This window comes from Falco naumanni, chromosome 5 (genome assembly GCF_017639655.2).
Source record: "Falco naumanni isolate bFalNau1 chromosome 5, bFalNau1.pat, whole genome shotgun sequence".
In the NCBI taxonomy this organism is placed as follows: domain Eukaryota; kingdom Metazoa; phylum Chordata; class Aves; order Falconiformes; family Falconidae; genus Falco; species Falco naumanni.
This window is the reverse complement of record NC_054058.1, coordinates 41,594,012-41,612,455: the sequence shown is the minus strand read 5'-3', so window position 1 is coordinate 41,612,455 and position 18,444 is coordinate 41,594,012. Positions and strand designations below refer to the sequence as shown.

At 37.7% G+C, this 18,444-nt stretch overlaps 1 protein-coding gene across 1 annotated transcript; it reads left to right on the top strand.

The window, feature by feature from the left end:
• The first annotated feature begins 618 nt into the window (after positions 1-618).
• On the top strand, positions 619-8,455 carry MGAT4C (MGAT4 family member C). Its single transcript, XM_040596382.1, has 3 exons — positions 619-768; positions 5,284-5,431; positions 7,293-8,455. The coding sequence occupies exons 1-3, from the start codon at positions 640-642 to the stop codon at positions 8,447-8,449; spliced, it is 1,434 nt and encodes a 477-aa protein (XP_040452316.1). The 5' UTR covers positions 619-639; the 3' UTR covers positions 8,450-8,455.
• The last annotated feature ends 9,989 nt before the right edge of the window (positions 8,456-18,444 follow it).

Sequence of the window (18,444 nt, the reverse complement as noted above, 5' to 3'; positions counted from 1 at the left end):
AGAAAATGACACATCCAGTGAGAGATTTTCTATCCTAGCACACACAGAGGTCTAAGGCTAAGGGATGTAGCACAGTCTTGCTACTGCCTTCTCACTGCAGGGAAGGTACCTCATTTGTGCATTGCAGTTCTGGTAATCCAGAACTCTCCTACTGGCAACAATACTGAGTCATGCAATAGCATCTTCCTTGCCTGTTGGCCTGAGCTGTCTTTGGAAGGAAACGCAGGTAAACAGAGAAACAACACACAACATCATCTCTTGCCATTGTTGGGATCTGACAATTATACATGGGAAACTGAACTGCTGATGCACTCCTGCCACAGTGACATCACAATTCCAGCCTAAAATGGGTAGAACAAAGTGTGCTTTTTTCTGTACTGACAAAAACAAACAAACAAACAAACAAAAACCCCAACAACAAAAAAGCAGCTTAAATTATTGTGAAAATTGTTATTAAACTTGAAGATGAAAATGATTAAATGGAATTAATTCCACCTTAAATGTTATAGTCTATGCGTGTTTGAAGGGATTCGATACATCTGAAGGTAAGATGGTATACTATTATGTTTATCAGATGGGCAGTTCTTGTAATGCTGTGGTTTTCTTTCATAGGTGACACTACTGTATGCCTTTCTTCATATGAGACACAGCTTGAAATATTTTGATAAAATGAGATGCTTGCGGAAACGATCAGCAGTGTCATTCTTAGGAGTCCTTGTCATTTGCTTGCTGTTCATGAACTTGTACATTGAAGATGGTTATGTTTTGGTAAGTGTCTTAGATGGAAGACATGATCCTGGAACAACAGAACAGGACACCCCCCTAGTTCAGCAGTAAAGTTCATAATTCCTGCAATTTTCCCTGAGTGTACCATTAACAGTATCCTCAAAACGTGTCCTTAATGATGAAGCCATCTTATTAATACATACTGCACACAGGAATAAAAGGACCCTAACAGTCCTTGTCACAGAAGTAAATATGTCACTGTTCATTTGAAGTACGGGAGATAACGAATGTAGCAAAACATGGAGATGACTTCATCAGGTGTATTTGTTTGAGTCAAAACACCCCCTGTATTTTCCATACTTCTGGATTTCCCTCAATTTTAATGTTGAAAATTGCCTACATCTGAATACTCACATGAGCTAGGAGCTCCTTTTTCAGTTCACACTGCAAATCTCACCTGCGCATACCATACTAAGCAGTATTATAGAAATACAATTACAGAAGAGAACGTACACTAATTTCACACATTTTAAGCTCCTTGCACAAACAATTTCTTTTCAGTGCTTTAATTTTGTGGTTTTCTCACTTTCTGTACCGCAGATTTGAGTGGTGGGTTCATTGCTACAGCGTTAACAATTAGACATAAATGATATCTAGTGTAAGTTTATGATTGTGAAAAAGATTTATGGAGAGGTTTGTGTTAGGAATTTCAACAAGTGAGCTACCGACAAGGTAACATAACTCTACAGTTTATATGTGAGCTGTGGGTGTCCCAATGCTGAATGTCAAGTAAGCCCTGAAGACTTATTAATCAGAAGTTGGACTGGGCCCAGGAAAAGAACATGGTAGCTTAATAACTGGAGCTTGCAAATAGTAAAATGATTAAAATGAATTTATAATAACATTGTGATATGATTACACTGTCCTCTTTCTTGATCTTGAACTACTGAGTGGCTATCTGATTCTCTGTGCCACCCTTTGTCTGATCCATCGAATGTGGACAGTGACAGTATGGGCTTTCCAATACTCTGAAAGGTGAAGTCTGGTCTCAGATCTGAAAAGAAACATCATAGTATGAAAAAAAGTGCAATACACAAACAGTAAAATCCTTACATTAATTTATGAGAACCATAGATAACTTGCTAGTGATTGTAATATAAAATAGTTTACTTATTACTTGTAACAATATAGTAAATATTTACAAAATTATTAAGACTATGCTAGTACTTTTTAAACTGTGGAAAAGATAACCCATGTTTCTAGCGTGTTACTTCATTACAGATATATTGATTACTCTAACAGTACTTGCACTAAGGTTTTTCACCATGTTTTATTTATTCATCATTTCTTGGTTGCGATCAGATTTTACCTGCCTTATTGTGGGCTTTTTTTCCAGTGGTATTTTCCCAGATGATGCTTCTCCACTCACTAATGGCTTCAAAGTCCCCCAAATGTTTCTGAAAGTGCTTTTATTGTCACCACTAATAGTGTTCCTCTTGGTTTGTTTTTGAAATCTTTTCCTGTCCTATTTCCCAGCTCCCCAGCACCATATCTTATTCTTAATTTGCTCTTTTCCCCCCTTTTTTTTAGACATTCACTCTTTCATTGCTTCTCTTCATCACAGTTCTGGCATATTTGCATTCATGTAGCTCCCAGCCAAGTTTCCTGACAGTTCTCCCAGATCCCTTGCTACCTTTATGGTCCATCGGGTGTTTTTCAAATGTGTTAGGCTGTTGACATTTTAGTTTACTTATTTATTTTTATTTTCAACTTTCCTGACCATGTCTGACTGCTCTGTTAACTAGTCTGGTGTGTTTTTTCTGCTGAGGTAAAAGATGAGCAGTTTCAATGGTGGTGAGGAGAGATACACTTGTGAATAGCTTTCAAGGACAGCAGGCTAACCAGTTCCCCTCAGGGAATGGGAACCTGAAAGTCCTCAGAGCCCCAAAGGCCCTCTTGACTTTCTATTTGTAACAAGTCTCCTGCAGGCAACTGACCCTGAATTTCTCTTCCCAGTTTCGGGCAGCAGGCTGTGCAAGGGGATGGATGCAGGGCTGTTATCACTTTCACCAAATGTAAGATGAAATGAGTGGCCTTTTTCAGGATGCCAGAATATCAAACTGAAATTCATGGTGGCAAATCTGAAGAGAAACAAGAACTCTTCCTTGTCACTCACAGACTCTCACATATCTAGACAATCCCTTCACTGTTTTCTGTAGAGCATTTGCTGTGGAAATGGAAAGTAAGGACCTACCTGGGAAAATTGCTTAAGTATGTTTGATAGGGGCTATACAGTGCTGATGCATGTGTGTCAACTGAGCAGTTTAAGGTGTTTTGGATGCAGCATGTGAACAATGTTGGATCAAATATTTTGAAGACATACTGAATTAATGTAACCGGATATTGCAATATAGACAGTGACTTTTTTATACATATTCTGAGTTGCAAGTGAACTGTAAGTGAAGCATGCCTTCTGCACTATTCTGTGAACACTGATCACTATAACGGGCACTGAGAAAACGATAGTACTAGTGTAGATGACACAGCATCCTTAGCAGAGCAGAGTGTCTCTAGAAAGAATGGAGAACTTCTGGCACCTCATCCCATGGCACTCACAAGAACCTCCCAAGCTCCAGCAAACACTGGAATGTAAGTTAGAGGTTAGCTGACAGAAGAAAGTCAGAACTGTCATTAAAAAATTAAATAAGATGACTAAAGAGAGCTAATCAGGATCTTCAGCTTCACTGGAATTTACATAGTAGTCAAGTATAGAAGAACCAGATGTAATTTTTTAAAAAAAATCCATATTTCAGTTTTGCTTTTCATTCAACAAAGGAATGAAACCAACAATATTAATTAAAAAAATAATAATAAAAGGATTGTTAGCCACAAAAGGGATTTCAAAAGGGATTTCTTAAAGGGGGGGAAATAGAAAAGGAAAATTTTTGTGGCCAGTTTAAATATTTGGCTTGCTAAAATCAAAACATTTTGTCCTGACATTCTCTAAACATTTCAAAAATTTTTATGTAGAAGAACCTCAGAAGAATGGGTTTCCATTCCAAAACCTTCTTATGAAATAAAGAATTTTGGTACTCCATTCTGGAACGAATGACACATGATGTTTTGACATTAAAGAAAGGCTGGTTTTAAAAAAAGAAAGGTTTTGGACCAGGCTTTTTTTTTTTTTTTTTTTTTTTTTTTTATTTGACAGTTTTTATGGGATGCATTCTATTCCTAGCCCACTGAGTTACATTTTAATCTGGAATCTGATCAACATAACCCTTGCTCTCGTAACTTACTAGCAAATGCAAAGTAGCATGGCAGCACTAGAAAGAAATTACTGGAGAGACGCTGCCAATCAAGAGAGCGTAACAGTGCACGTAGATGCCCATGGATGTCCACCAAAGAACTTTACTAAGCTCAGAAGTGGATCATCTACTACTTCTATGAAAGAAAAATAACAACCTTAAAATGAGCCTAGCATCGGTTTACAGAAATATTTCGTTGTGCTATAAAATATATCTTTGACACATTTTTGAATATTTATATATTAAATGAGTGCTGTTTCTGTGGTTGTTCTTGTTAGCCTCAATGTTATCACTGCACAATGTTCCCATTTAATGACAGATGAGGAAGTTTTTAGTGCATTAGCATACTGTATATAGCAGAAGAAATGAACTCATTCATACACTGGTCTGTCATCAGACTAGAATCAAGCCATGTAAATTAAATAAGCATTCCTACCTTTAAATTCAGTCTCACGACACTACAATCTGTAAGATATTTCCCCTTTTCTGAAGGGCTAAGGAATAGATTTTCCCTGAGACCAAACTGAGCTTATAGATAGGGCACTGCAGATGAAGCTGCTCCTTCCCTTCTGTGATTTTACTACAGCTAGGGAAGCTTCTTGTAAGAAAAAGACAGGAGAAGGAGGCAGGAAGAGGAGGCATGGTGATAAACTTGCTCTTTTTTCTATACCATCAGACAGTGTTCACCAAATCCAGAGAAAGCTTTGCCTGTCTAGATGTTCACATGCATTTCTTCTTATCACAAACCTGAGTCGGAGCTACTCAGAAAAATGGCAAAATGAGCCAGATGCCAGGATCTAGTTTTGTCTGTCTTTTGCAAAAGTTTTGGTGTTTTTTTCAATCACTGAAAACATTTTCCAAAAATCTCCCCCACTTCTTCATCTATGAAAATTATCTCATCTGTTGCTGACTGATGCTTTCTTATCCCTATTTTGAATACCACAGCATTTTTGGAATCATTTAGTTTTTGCAACCTTTTCAGATTTTTTGTCCAAAATTTTTTTTTCCTTTTCCTATTACCATAATCTGAAGGGTTATGGTAGATTTTCTGTAACCAAAAATGTATGATACTCAATAATGTGTTTTTTAAAAAAGTGAGTTGACATCTACATGCTTTCATGAAAGCTGACACTGAGAACTGTTATTCTTGGAAACCTGCCTGTCCATGTTTCCTCTCTAGTTGGCATTCATAAATGTGTTTCTCTCTGTCTCTCTCCCTCTCCTATTCTTTTTTTCTTCTCACTAATAGGAAGGGGACAAGCAATTAATCAGAGAAACAGCCACGCACCAGCTCAACCCAGAGCGCTATGTTCACAATTTTAAAGATTTGTCTAATTTCTCAGGATCTATAAACATTTCCTATCGCTACCTAGCTGGCACGCCTTTGCCAAGGAAAAGTAAGTAACTGCAATCTGAATGTTATGAAATGAGGTAATTTAAAAATTGGTGGAATCCATATAGTCCCTGTAGTGTTTCTAGGCAAGAGGGGCTGAGTTAAGCAGTGACAATCTCAGAGACTTAGTGGGACAGTTCTCTCTCTCTCCACAGGTAGTTCCCGGGCAGCTGCTAGTTCAGCCCTAGAAGTGACTGCCCCACAGCCTGGCAATCTTCTGACCAAATGCCTGACTTGTAGCCATCCTGCAGGCAGCTCCTGGATGGTCTGTGTTGTGAGAACACATTTTTGTGGATCTCCCTCCAGGCCACAGGGAGATGATTTAGAAAGCAGGAACAAGGCACATGCTGGTGGTACTCTGTAACCACCCTCCGAGATCACCCTGGCAGCCTCTGTCTGCATAACCAGTAAATCCAATCTAAGGTATGCTTGGGATCATGTAGATAACACCCTGCAGGTCCCATGTTCTGCCAGTCCAGCAGCTGTGGATGGATGTCCTTGTTCCCTTACTGTAATATTGAGGGAGGTGAATTGTGCTGTTATTGGGATAGTAAAGGAGGATTCTTCTTGCAGCCATCTGTAAATGGACTATCTAGTTATTCTGACTTCAGGCAGGGTTCAAGACTTTCATCTTGAAGTGAAATATGGCCATACCTAACTTTTAGACAGGTGTCCTTTGGGTTCCAAATCAATCATTTCACAAACATAAACAAGGCTCAGAAGTCTAAGCACAGAAGTTAAATAAAATCGTCTGTGAGTTGTTGATCTTTATAGAAAGCTATAAAGTAAAGTTTTTTCAAATTAGAGATGAGAAATTTGGGGCTCTGTAGGCAGCATAAATGGCTTCTGGGGGTTGTACTTCACTGTACAACTGCATTTTCAGCAGACTTAAGCCTTGAGGGAAACTCTGAACCACTTTATCAGAGCAGCCTTTTACAAACTACAATATTTCAAGAAAGTTGGGGTAGGTTCAACTAAAGTAGGCACTGCCAACTATAGTCTTAATTTTTTTAGAAATGGAGTTAGAAAAATGGAAATATATTAGCAAATATCTGAAAAAAAATGATTTGGACTGCTGGTAAAAATGCAATGGCAGTGACTCCAAAACAGCAGAGATGAAAATTCTTCCCTTATAATTCATATGCATATCTCTCTAGAAAGATGTAACAGCCATAAAAAATATTTATACAAGCACAGGTATGCAGTAGTAAGTTCTTTTCTACTTTGAAAGAATATCTAAATTACATCTTGCAAGAGGGAATTCCCTGTAAAATGCTCAATGAGTCCTGAAAAAGGGTTAGAAGAACTATCAGCATGGAAAAAATGGACAAATTCAGTTAAAAATGAACATGCAGAAAAAATTAGCCATACATTCATAAAACTATAAAGTTAATTGTAAGTGTAACTAGTGCAGAGTGCTTAAAATGATGAAAGTTTGGCAATTAATCTATAGCTCACATTTTTGTGCTGCATTTCATAGTTCCTTGCTTTAAAAATATTGTGTGAATCATATCTCATAATCCCCTTTCTTTCAGCAGATTTTACAGCCTTGTCATTGTCTATGTGGTTTCCGCTGCCAGGCATATATGATTTGGCTTTTGTCTACTACATGCCATTCCTTGCAGTTAACAAGTGAATATTTAATGCAACAGTGTCCATATATGTATTTGCTCACCATATGATTCTTTCATGAAAAGGCAATAAATGCCCTTTGATGCATGTAGCTTAAATGCACATACCAAATTTTGCATCTTCACCATTCAAAAGGTTTATGTAATACAATCACAGCTCTGGAGGACAGCTTGGTGGCAAAATGGTTTCCAATATCAGATACTCAGGTTTTGTTTGAATTGTCTTTTGTACAGGGTATCTTACAATTGGGCTATCCTCTGTGAAACGGAAAAAGGGAAACTACTTGCTTGAGACCATCAAGTCCATATTTGAGCAGTCAAGTTATGAGGAACTCAAAGAAATTGCAGTGGTAGTGCAGCTGGCAGATTTTGACTCAGCCTGGTGTGAAGGGATGGTCCAGGATATTTCACAGAAATTTGCACATCACATAATTGCGGGCAGATTAATGGTTATTCACGTCCCTGAGGAGTATTATCCTGTACTGGATGGCCTCAAGAGGAATTACAATGACCCAGAGGACCGTGTGAAGTTTCGATCCAAGCAAAATGTAGATTATGCTTTTCTTCTTAACTTTTGTGCCAATCTTTCTGACTATTATGTGATGCTGGAAGATGACGTTCGTTGCTCAAAGAATTTTTTGACTGCTGTTAAGAAAGTAATTACCTCACGAGAAGGATCCTACTGGGTGACTTTGGAGTTCTCCAAACTGGGATATATTGGAAAGCTTTACCATTCCCATGACCTCCCACGTCTGGCCCATTTTTTGTTGATGTTCTACCAAGAAATGCCTTGTGACTGGCTGCTCATCCACTTTCGTGGGCTGTTAGCTCAAAAGGAGGTGATACGTTTTAAGCCGTCTCTGTTCCAGCACATGGGATACTACTCATCTTACAAAGGAGCTGAAAACAAGCTAAAGGATGATGATTTTGAAGAGGAATCATTTGATATTCCTGACAACCCACCTGCAAACTTGCACACCAACATGAATGTATTTGAAAACTATGAGGCAAGCAAGGCTTACAGCAGCATTGATGAGTACTTCTGGGGCAAAGCTCCTTCTACTGGAGACTTCTATGGAATTGTATTTGAAAAACCCATTAAAATCAGTAAAATTAAAGTTGTCACTGGAACTGAAGACCGGCAAAATGACATTTTGCATCATGGTGCCCTGGAAGTAGGAGAAAAGATTGCAGGGAGTAAAAAAGGGAGACAATGTACTACCTACTTGAGACTAGGGGAATTCAAAAATGGGAATTTTGAAATAACAGATGTAGAGCACAAAGTTCTGTTTGATATTAACTGCATGAGAATACTTGTTACCAAAAGTCAAAAAGAATGGCTGATCATTAGGAGCATTAGTGTCTGGACTTCTCAAACACCAAATCAATAAAGCAAAGCCACGTAAGAATGTACAGAGTACATACAATCTGCTGGGTCCCATCTGGTGCCATTCCCCAGAAAAAAAAAAAAAAAAAAAAAAAAAGACATTTCCAACTCTTCACTAGAGACACAGGAAAACTGGGGAAATCACAAAACAATCAAAGCAATTTATTTTTTACTAGTTTGGCCAGGCAATATACAAACACTTATTTGTTGAAAATTTTGAATTTTCTAAGAAATGAAAAGTTCTCAAGCCACTCTACAGATCTTGAACCCCATTTTTATCATTTCTCTGTAAGAAAGATCTTCTTAACTAAACAGACAAAACATCCTATAATTACCAAAAGATATAAAGCTATGACCAATATTTTGTGAAAAGAAATTGGATTGTACCTTACGCACATAAAAATTTAAAATGCTGTGTTAGTATGCATTTGTACAATAGTTGATGATGTGTTTCTTTTAAAGGCAGTTGTGACAAGGAAATCCGTTCTGAAACTGGCAGTTTCATTCTGAGCACTGTAAGAAAATAGTGTGGCTAATCATTGCAGCTTCTGTTCAAAAAAGGAATGTATGTAAAAATTATAAATCTGACATGACAACTATGTAAAAAATAGATAATTGCATCACTTACTCCGTCTCAACAAATATCCTTTGTTCTTTTTCCTGGGTTTTTTCACCGAAACAAGCACTACTTGAATTCTATATTACTTAGGGGACTAATTTACACTCCTTATTTGAACAAAATGCCTCACAGTAAGCAAGCATTCTGCTTGAGTACAGATGTCGCTATCAAACCCAAGCACCTCAAAAGCAGCACTGTTCTCTTAGGCATCTTAACAGATCACAGCTTCAACATTTTCTGCTCCTTCACAATATACAGAACTCCCTGTGAGAAATTTGCACATAGCTGAATACTATACTGTTGCAGCACAAACTACTAGGCTGCAACAAGGCTTTACCAGTGGTCATATTCTACTGTCTGTGCTGTATCACCTTCCTCCAGAGGTCAGACCACACCACTCCTCCCCTATCTAACCCCTTCTCCTACAATCCTCAGGGCTATTTAACCACTTAACAGGGACAGCTACAGCTGCACATCGTCCATATCAATCAACCCACTGCCTCTGAGGCAAGGCCACAGCTGCATACCATCAATGCCAATCAAACCACTGCCTTCATTCCTCTACACTATACCATGCTTTCTAAGGACTGTTGTACCTTCCATATTTACCTGTCCAGTTCATGTATGATACAAATGTAAAGTGTACTAAGCTGATCAATTGGAGGTGAATGCAACCATCAGTCTTTTCTGGATGATCTCTAGCCAATAGAGCACAGGCGTAATTAAGAATCCTGATTCAATGAAAAAAAAATGTTTCTAAAATAATGTTTCTAAATTAGTTTTTATTTTTTCTTCAGTTTTCTAATCATGTTAGTTTTGTAGACACTTTCCCACTGCCTCTGGTTATTTCCTGTGAGCTTATTTTGCCTGGGTGTAGCCAGCAAAGTTCCCTCAGTCCTCATGACTTTGGTGTCAGCTCCTGGGCTTTTAGTGTATCACGCTGGGAGGCTGTATGGCTATATCACAGAATCATTTAGGTTGGAAAAGACCTTTGAGATCTCAAGTCCAATCGTTGACCCAGGACTGCCAAGACCACCACTAAACCGTGTCCCTAAACACTGCATTCATGAGTTCTTTAAACACCTCTGTGGATGGAGATTGTACCACCTCCCTGGGCAGCTTGTTCCTATGCTTGGCCACCCTTTCAGTGAAGAAGGTTTTCCCAATATCCAATCTAAACCTCCTTTGGTGCAATTTGAGGCCACTTCCTCTTGTCCTATCGCTAGTGGTCTGGGAGAAGAGACCTGCCCCCACCTGGCTACAACCTCCTTTCAGGCAGCTGTAGAGAGCAATAAGGTGTGTCCGTCCGTGTGTCCCGTGTCGTCCCCCGTCCCCGTGTCCGTGTCCCCCCCCCCCCCCCCCCCGAGCCTCCTCCAGTCCAGAATAAACAACCCCAGTTCTTGCTGCTCCTCATAACAGTTGTGCTCCAGTGCTCCAGACCCTTCACCAGCGTCATTGCCCTTCTCTGGACACGCTCCAGCACCTCTGCATCCCTATTGAAGTGAGGGGCCCAAAACTGAACAAAGTATTCGAGGTGCAGCTTCACCAGTGCCCAGCAGAAGGGGACAACCACTTCCCTTGTCCAGACATTTGAATCAGCAGAATCTGAGGGGTTTTCCTCTAAGTAATTGTCCAGACTCTCTCAGCAGACACACAAAGAAATCCATGAGTATCAAGTGTGACACAGATGAACACTGTATTGTCAATCTCATGAATACTGTGATTACCACCTGATTGCTTGTAAGGGTTTTAGTTAAACCTGGAAGGCAAGGATTAAATTTAAGGAATGCCTGAACTGACCAAGAGTGAAATAACTACTGTACTCAGCACATCCAAACTTAACATGGCTATTTCAGAAGTGTAAATTGTTTAAAACTCTACACAAAACAGCAATGCAATTGCTTTTCCTGGTTCATAAATCCTGATAAATTCAGGTCCAGATCTGGCAAATCCCCCAGTACAGAGGTAAACTACATTTTAAAACAAATCTTCTGATACATGCTTCTACACAATTCAGAAAATCATCCTCTTCTCAAAGGAAGTATTTTTTTCCTTGTTCTTTAATAAATACCTAAATCTCTGTTCTTCATATACATATCTTCAGTAAAATAGATTAAAAGCGGCATATATGTTCAGTCTGAAAAGTAAAATAATACCATTTTTAAAAATGAAAAATATGTGCTAATCTCAAATGTTTATAAATATTTATGAAGGGCTTGCTTTTTAACAGTGATCTTCCATGATTATCAAATAATTAGCTGATAATTAGTCAATAGACAACATCAATTTTTTCAATTTTTTTAATGAACTATCAATCTAGTATTTTTCCTTTCCTTGATCATTAACTGCTACCACCAAAGCAAACATAACTAGGTTAACCAAGAACATTACCTTTACTTTTATTCAGAAATGTGGTATGTCCAAACCAATCTTCTAAATTAGAGTGGAAAATATAGTCAATCCCAAGGTTTAAACTGTTCTTGTAATCAAAACCATACACAATGTGAATGGCTACTACAAATTAAATGCTTTCAACATAAGCCTGAAGCAATTCAAATGACATTTTTTAATTAGGAGCTGATCAAAAATGCTTTCCTTTTTAAAACAACAGTAGTAATGCGTCTCATCTTTGATACCATGGCTTAGCAGTGAGAACTCTCATCTGGCTGTTACCAGTCTGACAGGGTCAAACCCACAAATGCCAAGTCAATGACCTCAATGGAAACTTTGCTTGGGTGTGGGTAGTGGTATGTGCTGGGAATGAGAGGCATGCACCACTCTTGCTGTTGAATTTGTGTTGGTTTGGCAAAAATAAACAACAATGCATTTATTCCAGTAGAGGCAAGAACAATGTGTTTTGAGTGAGTGTTTTGAACACTCAGTGCATATGTCCCAGCTCCTCCTTCACAGAATGCATATTTTATCCAACTAATTCACATGAAAAAGTTGCCAAATTTGGTGGGGAAAAAAAAACAAAACAGAAAATCAATGATAACTGGTTTCCAGACAGATGTGCTAAGAAAAGTGATTGCCTTCTGAAAGAGAAATATTTAATCAGACGTATATGTTTAGTAATACTTCTCAAAGGCTGAATTTTCTGTTTTTCACTGATGAAGCAAAAGATTAGCAGAGTCACAAAACTCTGTTCATGGGTGTATACAGTTGGTTCTGTTGGTGTGTATTTCTTGGGTTCATTTGTGAATTGAACATCCATGTTTTCATACTGAAGTACTTATATTGAAAATATTACACTGTGGTCTGCACGCTGATGGATCTATTCTTCACTAACATACATGTATTGTTCCTATTGGCACTGTCTGGGAATCCTCATTGTATAATGTCCGTGGGTGTTTTTTCTTTTCTTAACTAAAAGCCAGTTTGTCTTCTATCTTTCTTCACACAGTGCAATCCCTCTGACACAGGGAATTCTTGCGAAGCAAAATACTACTCACTGTGAATTAAAATAACTGAATCCTTAGTTTAGTGCAGAATACACACACCCAGAAGACAGTAATTTTCAGGCAAAAGAGTTTTAGAATATTTACTGTATGTACTATGGTAAAGGTGATTCACTAAGGTGCTATATAAATGTGTTATTTTTAGATCAATGTTCTAAAATGATGCTCTGTTTACTCTCTGCTCAGTATTCTCTTGTGTTAGACACCAATGTTTTTGCTTTTATAAAAGGAATCTGAGAACTTGTTCATTACTGAATTATTAAAAGTCAAATAAAACTGCAAACTATGACACCTTAGAAAATATTTCATCCTGGAAAACAAAGGGGGAAAAAACCAAACATGGTTAACCATCGTAAAAACTGCAGATGCAGTCAGCTTTCATTGTGAGGCATTTCAGAGATTCTGATGGAAATAATAGATCTTACTACTCTCATGTTACATTTGCAGTTCTGTTAGGCTACATTTCAGTAAGTATTAAATTATGACTAGTAATGCAGATCATGTATCATGAGCTCAAGCAGTGTCGTATCCTCAAATGGTACAGTATAATCTTTTGCAAAACACAAGCAGAAAATACAGATGCATTAGAATGAAAACAAAGTAAGTAATTTTGATGTCATATTCTATATACAAAGACAAATGAATTGAAATGTCTCCATCACTCCATCAGCTTTTCAGATAAAGTAGAAATAGGGGCTTAATCCTTGCTCTTCTCTCCTTGGTTCTTAGAGAAGAAAACTACAAAATTTCTACTCCCTTCAGTGGAAGCAGGATTGAGCTATATATCATAAAAACCTGAAAGTGTTGATTTTGTAAAATAATTATTTTTTTATATAAACAAATATTTGTCTTATCCTTTCCATCTTAGTTTTAGCCATCCTGGAAGGCTGGAATTTAAATAGTCTCCAAGCAGATGTGTTTTGGTATCTCTGGATGGCTTTTTCCAAGTACTTGCCTCTTTTTCTAGTTTTGTCACAGCAAATACATTCTGTGTCACCTAGGCATTCATGCCCTTTAGTAGCACAGTCGGGCATGTTGACTACGGCTAGATTGCTGCTTCTGTTGCGAATGGAGAGAAAGAGGAGCACCTTCACAGCTATGAGTCATCTCAGCATCTCCACTATGGTGGTAGGCTATGCAAGTGGTTTGGCCTGAACATTCATTTCCTAGATAATTAGAGATACAGGAGATCTGTTTCTTTTGCATGATTACATATAATACATATAAATCTATATAAAAGCATATGATACACATGAACTTTTACAGATAATTTCCTAGCAGCAGCACCACTCTTTACAGCAGGGATGTTCAGTATCTTCTTCATACATACTGTCCTGCAACTGCAATGAAAATAATTTGGTCACCTTTAAAATAAGGAATGGAATATTCACCTTGACTCTAAAGCATTATTTATTCTATCTTAGTTCAATAAGAATAAAGAAAGATTAACTTCAATAACATTTCCATAATAGTAGTTTGTTGTTTAAATGGCATACAATTGAATTGGCATCTGGACAGATACTATGCTATTTTTCAACCACATTCCTAGATGTTTTTCAACTGTCATACTACTTACCAGGTATTCTCAAATAAAATTCCACATTGTCCTGACAGTTCTAAAAACGCTCTTAAAACTCCATGTAGAACTTGAAAGTACTTTAAGTAGAGTTATATTGCTAATTAAACCTTTTGCCAGACATTTGCGGAACTTATGCAAGAGTTTCACATCTAATAAGAAAAGCTGAACATCAAAAGCTGATGTTCATTTCCTCCATCCAGCTGGTTAAATAGCTGTCTTCCCTTTTTCTTGCTGTTTATTCATTAACATCAGTTTTGCTTTTGCCAGTTCAGGAAAACCTGCCTGGCAGCCATGGAAATCTGAGGCTGTGAATTCTCAGAGGTGCTGTGATTGTAACTTCATGAAATGTTCCCATTTCTTAACATACACATACCACTGTTTTGAAAACCAGTACAAGCGGTGTTCAGTTTCTTGGGCTCTCCCTTGGTGTTACTAGAGTGGATTTTCATCCTAGATAACTGCATCAAGCAAAGGCATTAAAACAGACATTGCCAGGTAAAAAAACCTGCCATGCAAAAGACCTAATTTTAATTTTTAAAACCAGGTTCAAAGGTTTCTTTGTGAGCAGGCTTCATCTATCCTGCATAATTTAAGTAGAAAAGATGAAAATACCATGATCAAAAGAACAGGTTAAATAAATGTTATGTGCATATGTTTCTGCAGTATGATTGCACTTAAAATAACGTCATTTAAGGGTGGCTGTTTGTCAGAGTAACATCATTGTATTAACACTTTACAGCAAAAGAGAGCCCATGATGGCCCCTAAAATGGCTCCTTTTTTTGCTGTTTCAATAAAAATAATACATTCAGCATTCAGGAGCATTGCCTAGGGCATGCACACTGATGAGGCACAGAAAGAACAATATTGGCTGTCTGTCCAGCCCGCTGTACTGCAGCACTGGAATGCTTATGTCTACAAGAACAGGGGTGGAAATGCAACAAGGAGCGGTTACTGTCCTTGCTACAGTACCTGTAATATTTTTAAAAATAAATGTAAGATATGAAAAAACCCTTTGGCTTAATGCCCTTCTCTTTAACCACAGTACTATTCAGTTTTCTTTTAACTGTAGATACCACATTTTCATTTACTTAACTTGGGCCAAAAGTGCATGTAACCCTAGAGGAAAAGCATACTTTAAAGGAAATTTGACAATGAATTATTGTATACTTTGCTTTCCCAAATGTATGTTCACCTGGTTCTCATAAGCTGGATTTAGAGTTCCTGCTCAAACTGAAGTCTAGAGCTGCAATTGAAAATGTTCTGGCATTTTTTTTCCTTAGTATACCTTGCACCACTAAGGGCAGCAATCTTAATGCATAAATTAAACCCTTACACCAACATTTACTGCTACTGTAAGACCCTCAAAGACTTTGCAGCATCTTTGTGCAAACCTACTTTCATCAGTATTTTAAATATTCTGACAGAGTGGGGACCTGGTGCACCAGCGGCTTTGCTCCACACTGCCTTCTGCTTCTGCCCCACCAGGTATTAGTGGCTGGTGGGAGGTGGTTACACAGAGCCTTCAGCTGGCCCTTAAATCAGACTTTTTTTCTTTTTTTTCCCACATTTCCTTCCCAACAGAAAACAATCCTTCTAGCCATTATTTGTAGAGCTATCACGTTTTAGTGCAGCAAGTTTTCAAAAAGCAAAGTAATAAAAATATTAACAAAAGGGAAAAAAAAAAGAAAAAAATCTTTTAGCTCTAACCTTTCCCAAATTAGTTACTAACAATAGGTCAGATCCAGTAACAAATTAGGAGACGTTTCTCTTTTTTTTCCATTAGAATTAGCTTTCTTTTTTGCTTTTTATTTCACATTTGTTAGTTGTAGTGGCAACTAAAACTGAAAAACAACAGCAAACCTTTCCCACCCTTACTTCCCAGTTTGCATATATTTAGAATTTTTTAATATTTACCCACATGGAAACATCTACCATCTGGTGAGCATACTTTGGTCAGATGCTCTGCTCCCAGTAGTCAGGACATCTTGGAAAAATTCCTAGTTCTTAAAAAAGAAAACAGATCTTTGTCTGTGCCAGGATAGTTTGTGGACCAGATGCTTATCTGAATTACTTTGGTGCAAATAACTACTTCCACTACTAGTTGAAAAACAAAAGCTAAACCTATTTTTTTCCCCCTCTTTATTTTATTTTCTTCAGTTTAATGCTGTAGTTAAATAGACCAAGATGACTAAAATAGCCTCAGAATCCTTCTAAGGGGAACAGGATCTTTACTTTAAATCAGAGTAAGAAATCAGAGACTTAAATTCCCTTCCTTCTCAGAAAAGCAAGTGCTAAAAGATTTCCCAAGAATTTGAATCTTTGCATCTCAGGAACCTGGAATAGAACCTCCTTCCTCCTTCCTCATCTTGGTATGCACTATGGAAAAGCACCTTTCTTCAAACAATCTTTACTCCAAAGAATAACAATCATATTTTCATAAATGGGATGTGCATCTACTAGGACTCTCGTGAGAGCTTTTCCTGCTTGTCTCACACGTCTAAAATGCTGCGTTCAGTAGCTTAACTACTTTCATTGCACTTTCAGGTTGTGGTCTTTAATGACATAAAATTTCACAATCAGGAATTATTTCTGTTCTCCCTGTTTGCTTCACTTCACTAAAGTTTTCAGACAAAAATGTGAGACACAAAGAAACAATTAGGAAAAATGTTTATAGCCTTCAGCAGAATTGTTCGGTTTTTATCCCTTTTGTTGGAAAACAGATCTTTTCTCCCATATGGCCCCTCAGAACAGTTTTTGGCACTCAGACTGCTATTTGCAACATATTCCTAAGTGCTAATGCACCTTTTTTCTCCCCTCAGCTGCTTCTTTTAGTTTTCTGTTATGTCTAAGCAATCACTGTCTGTTATGAACCTGAGGTGGTTTTTTTCAGGGTTTCCCCCCTCCCCACCCCCCCACCCCCCCACCCCCCCCCCCCCCTTTTTTGGCTGTACTGGAATCCAGATGAGGACATGCTAACAGATCCTCTTTGGAGGTGGTTGTTTTTTTGTTGTTGGGGTGGTTTTTTGTCAGAATGGGAATTATTTGTAAGGAACAATTCATCTGGTAAATTGACATTGTGTTTTCTTTTTTCCTACTACAAAAGAAAGGATGCAGAAAGAAGTGAGGCTAAACTACCAGAGCAAAAACTGAAGGACATTTTTCCTTTGGAATGTCCTGCCATGCTTTGTCAGTGAGCATGTAGGGTGGCACACCAGATTATGTCTGAACAGGCAAAGCAGAGAAATTACTTTAAACTTAAACTGTTCCTTGAGCCTGAAGGTAGCAGTTCCACAGCTGCTAAGAGGAATCAAATGTAAGAGGGGGACAGTCACTAACAGAGAAAAGGATAACTCAGATGTTTCTAGTGCTCCAAAAATATTCTGTACTTTAAAATATTTCAAACTTAATCCAAAACCCACTGAAATTAAAAGGAGTGTATGCTTTCATTTCAACAGGTCTTTGATCACACCCTAATTTGGGAATTCTCTCTAATAATTAAACTAGTCTTAGTGCTGGCATTTTGAGACAACAGCCATGAAAACAAAGCACTGTTGTTATTGATGTTTTTTTAAGAAATTCTATTCAGAGTTATGTAAAATTTAATTAAAATCAGTTACCACCATTTCCCCTAAGCTGAAAATATGGTTTTGTGGTCCTGCCCCACTTCTGTTCCTGTCTTTCCACCACCTCCCTGCACTGTCCTCGTACAAGTACCCAGTGAGTCAGATGATAGTGAATCAAAGAAAGGAATCAAATACGGATTGTAACCAAGCAAGAAATAAAAAATGTATTGCCAGTTCAGTTACCATTCAGTTACCATTTGGCTATATCTGCATTTGTGCTGGCATAGCTGAGGGATTAGAGCTAATATGAAATAAGATAGTGTGTAGTTACTGACTAAGCAGTTGTCTCTAGCCCCTGAGATATTTATAATCCCTTTCCTTTAGTGTTTGTGTCACGCATATAATAATGTCCTTATTGTTTCATATCTAAAGACATAAAAATGATAAATCAAGAGAGAAAAAGAAAAATGTGTTAATCCAAGTACATGAAATAAAGCAGATAAATACTGTGAGTTACCAAGAGGATACAGTAAAACTATATTACAGCCATGAGCTGGGCCCAGGTCTCCATGTCTTCTTATTTTTCAGCTGCAAGTATTTTGTTTAGATTTTTCATCTTCTTTGGACTTTTATGATTTTACATAAAATGTAATCTTGTGACCATAAGAAAATCTCCCCCAAAATAGTCATCACCTATTAGATCATGTATTTTATAAAGCAATTCCTGTAAATAAATTCTCTTCAAATCCCTTCACATCTCCTGCTACATTTTTGCTAAC

Coding starts and splice junctions, on each gene's coding strand:
- MGAT4C (XM_040596382.1), top strand. CDS start 640: ATGAGACACAGCTTGAAATATTTTGATAAAATGAGATGCTTGCGGAAA. Junction 769..5,283: donor TTGAAGATGGTTATGTTTTG/GTAAGTGTCTTA, acceptor TCTCACTAATAG/GAAGGGGACAAGCAATTAAT. Junction 5,432..7,292: donor CACGCCTTTGCCAAGGAAAA/GTAAGTAACTGC, acceptor TCTTTTGTACAG/GGTATCTTACAATTGGGCTA.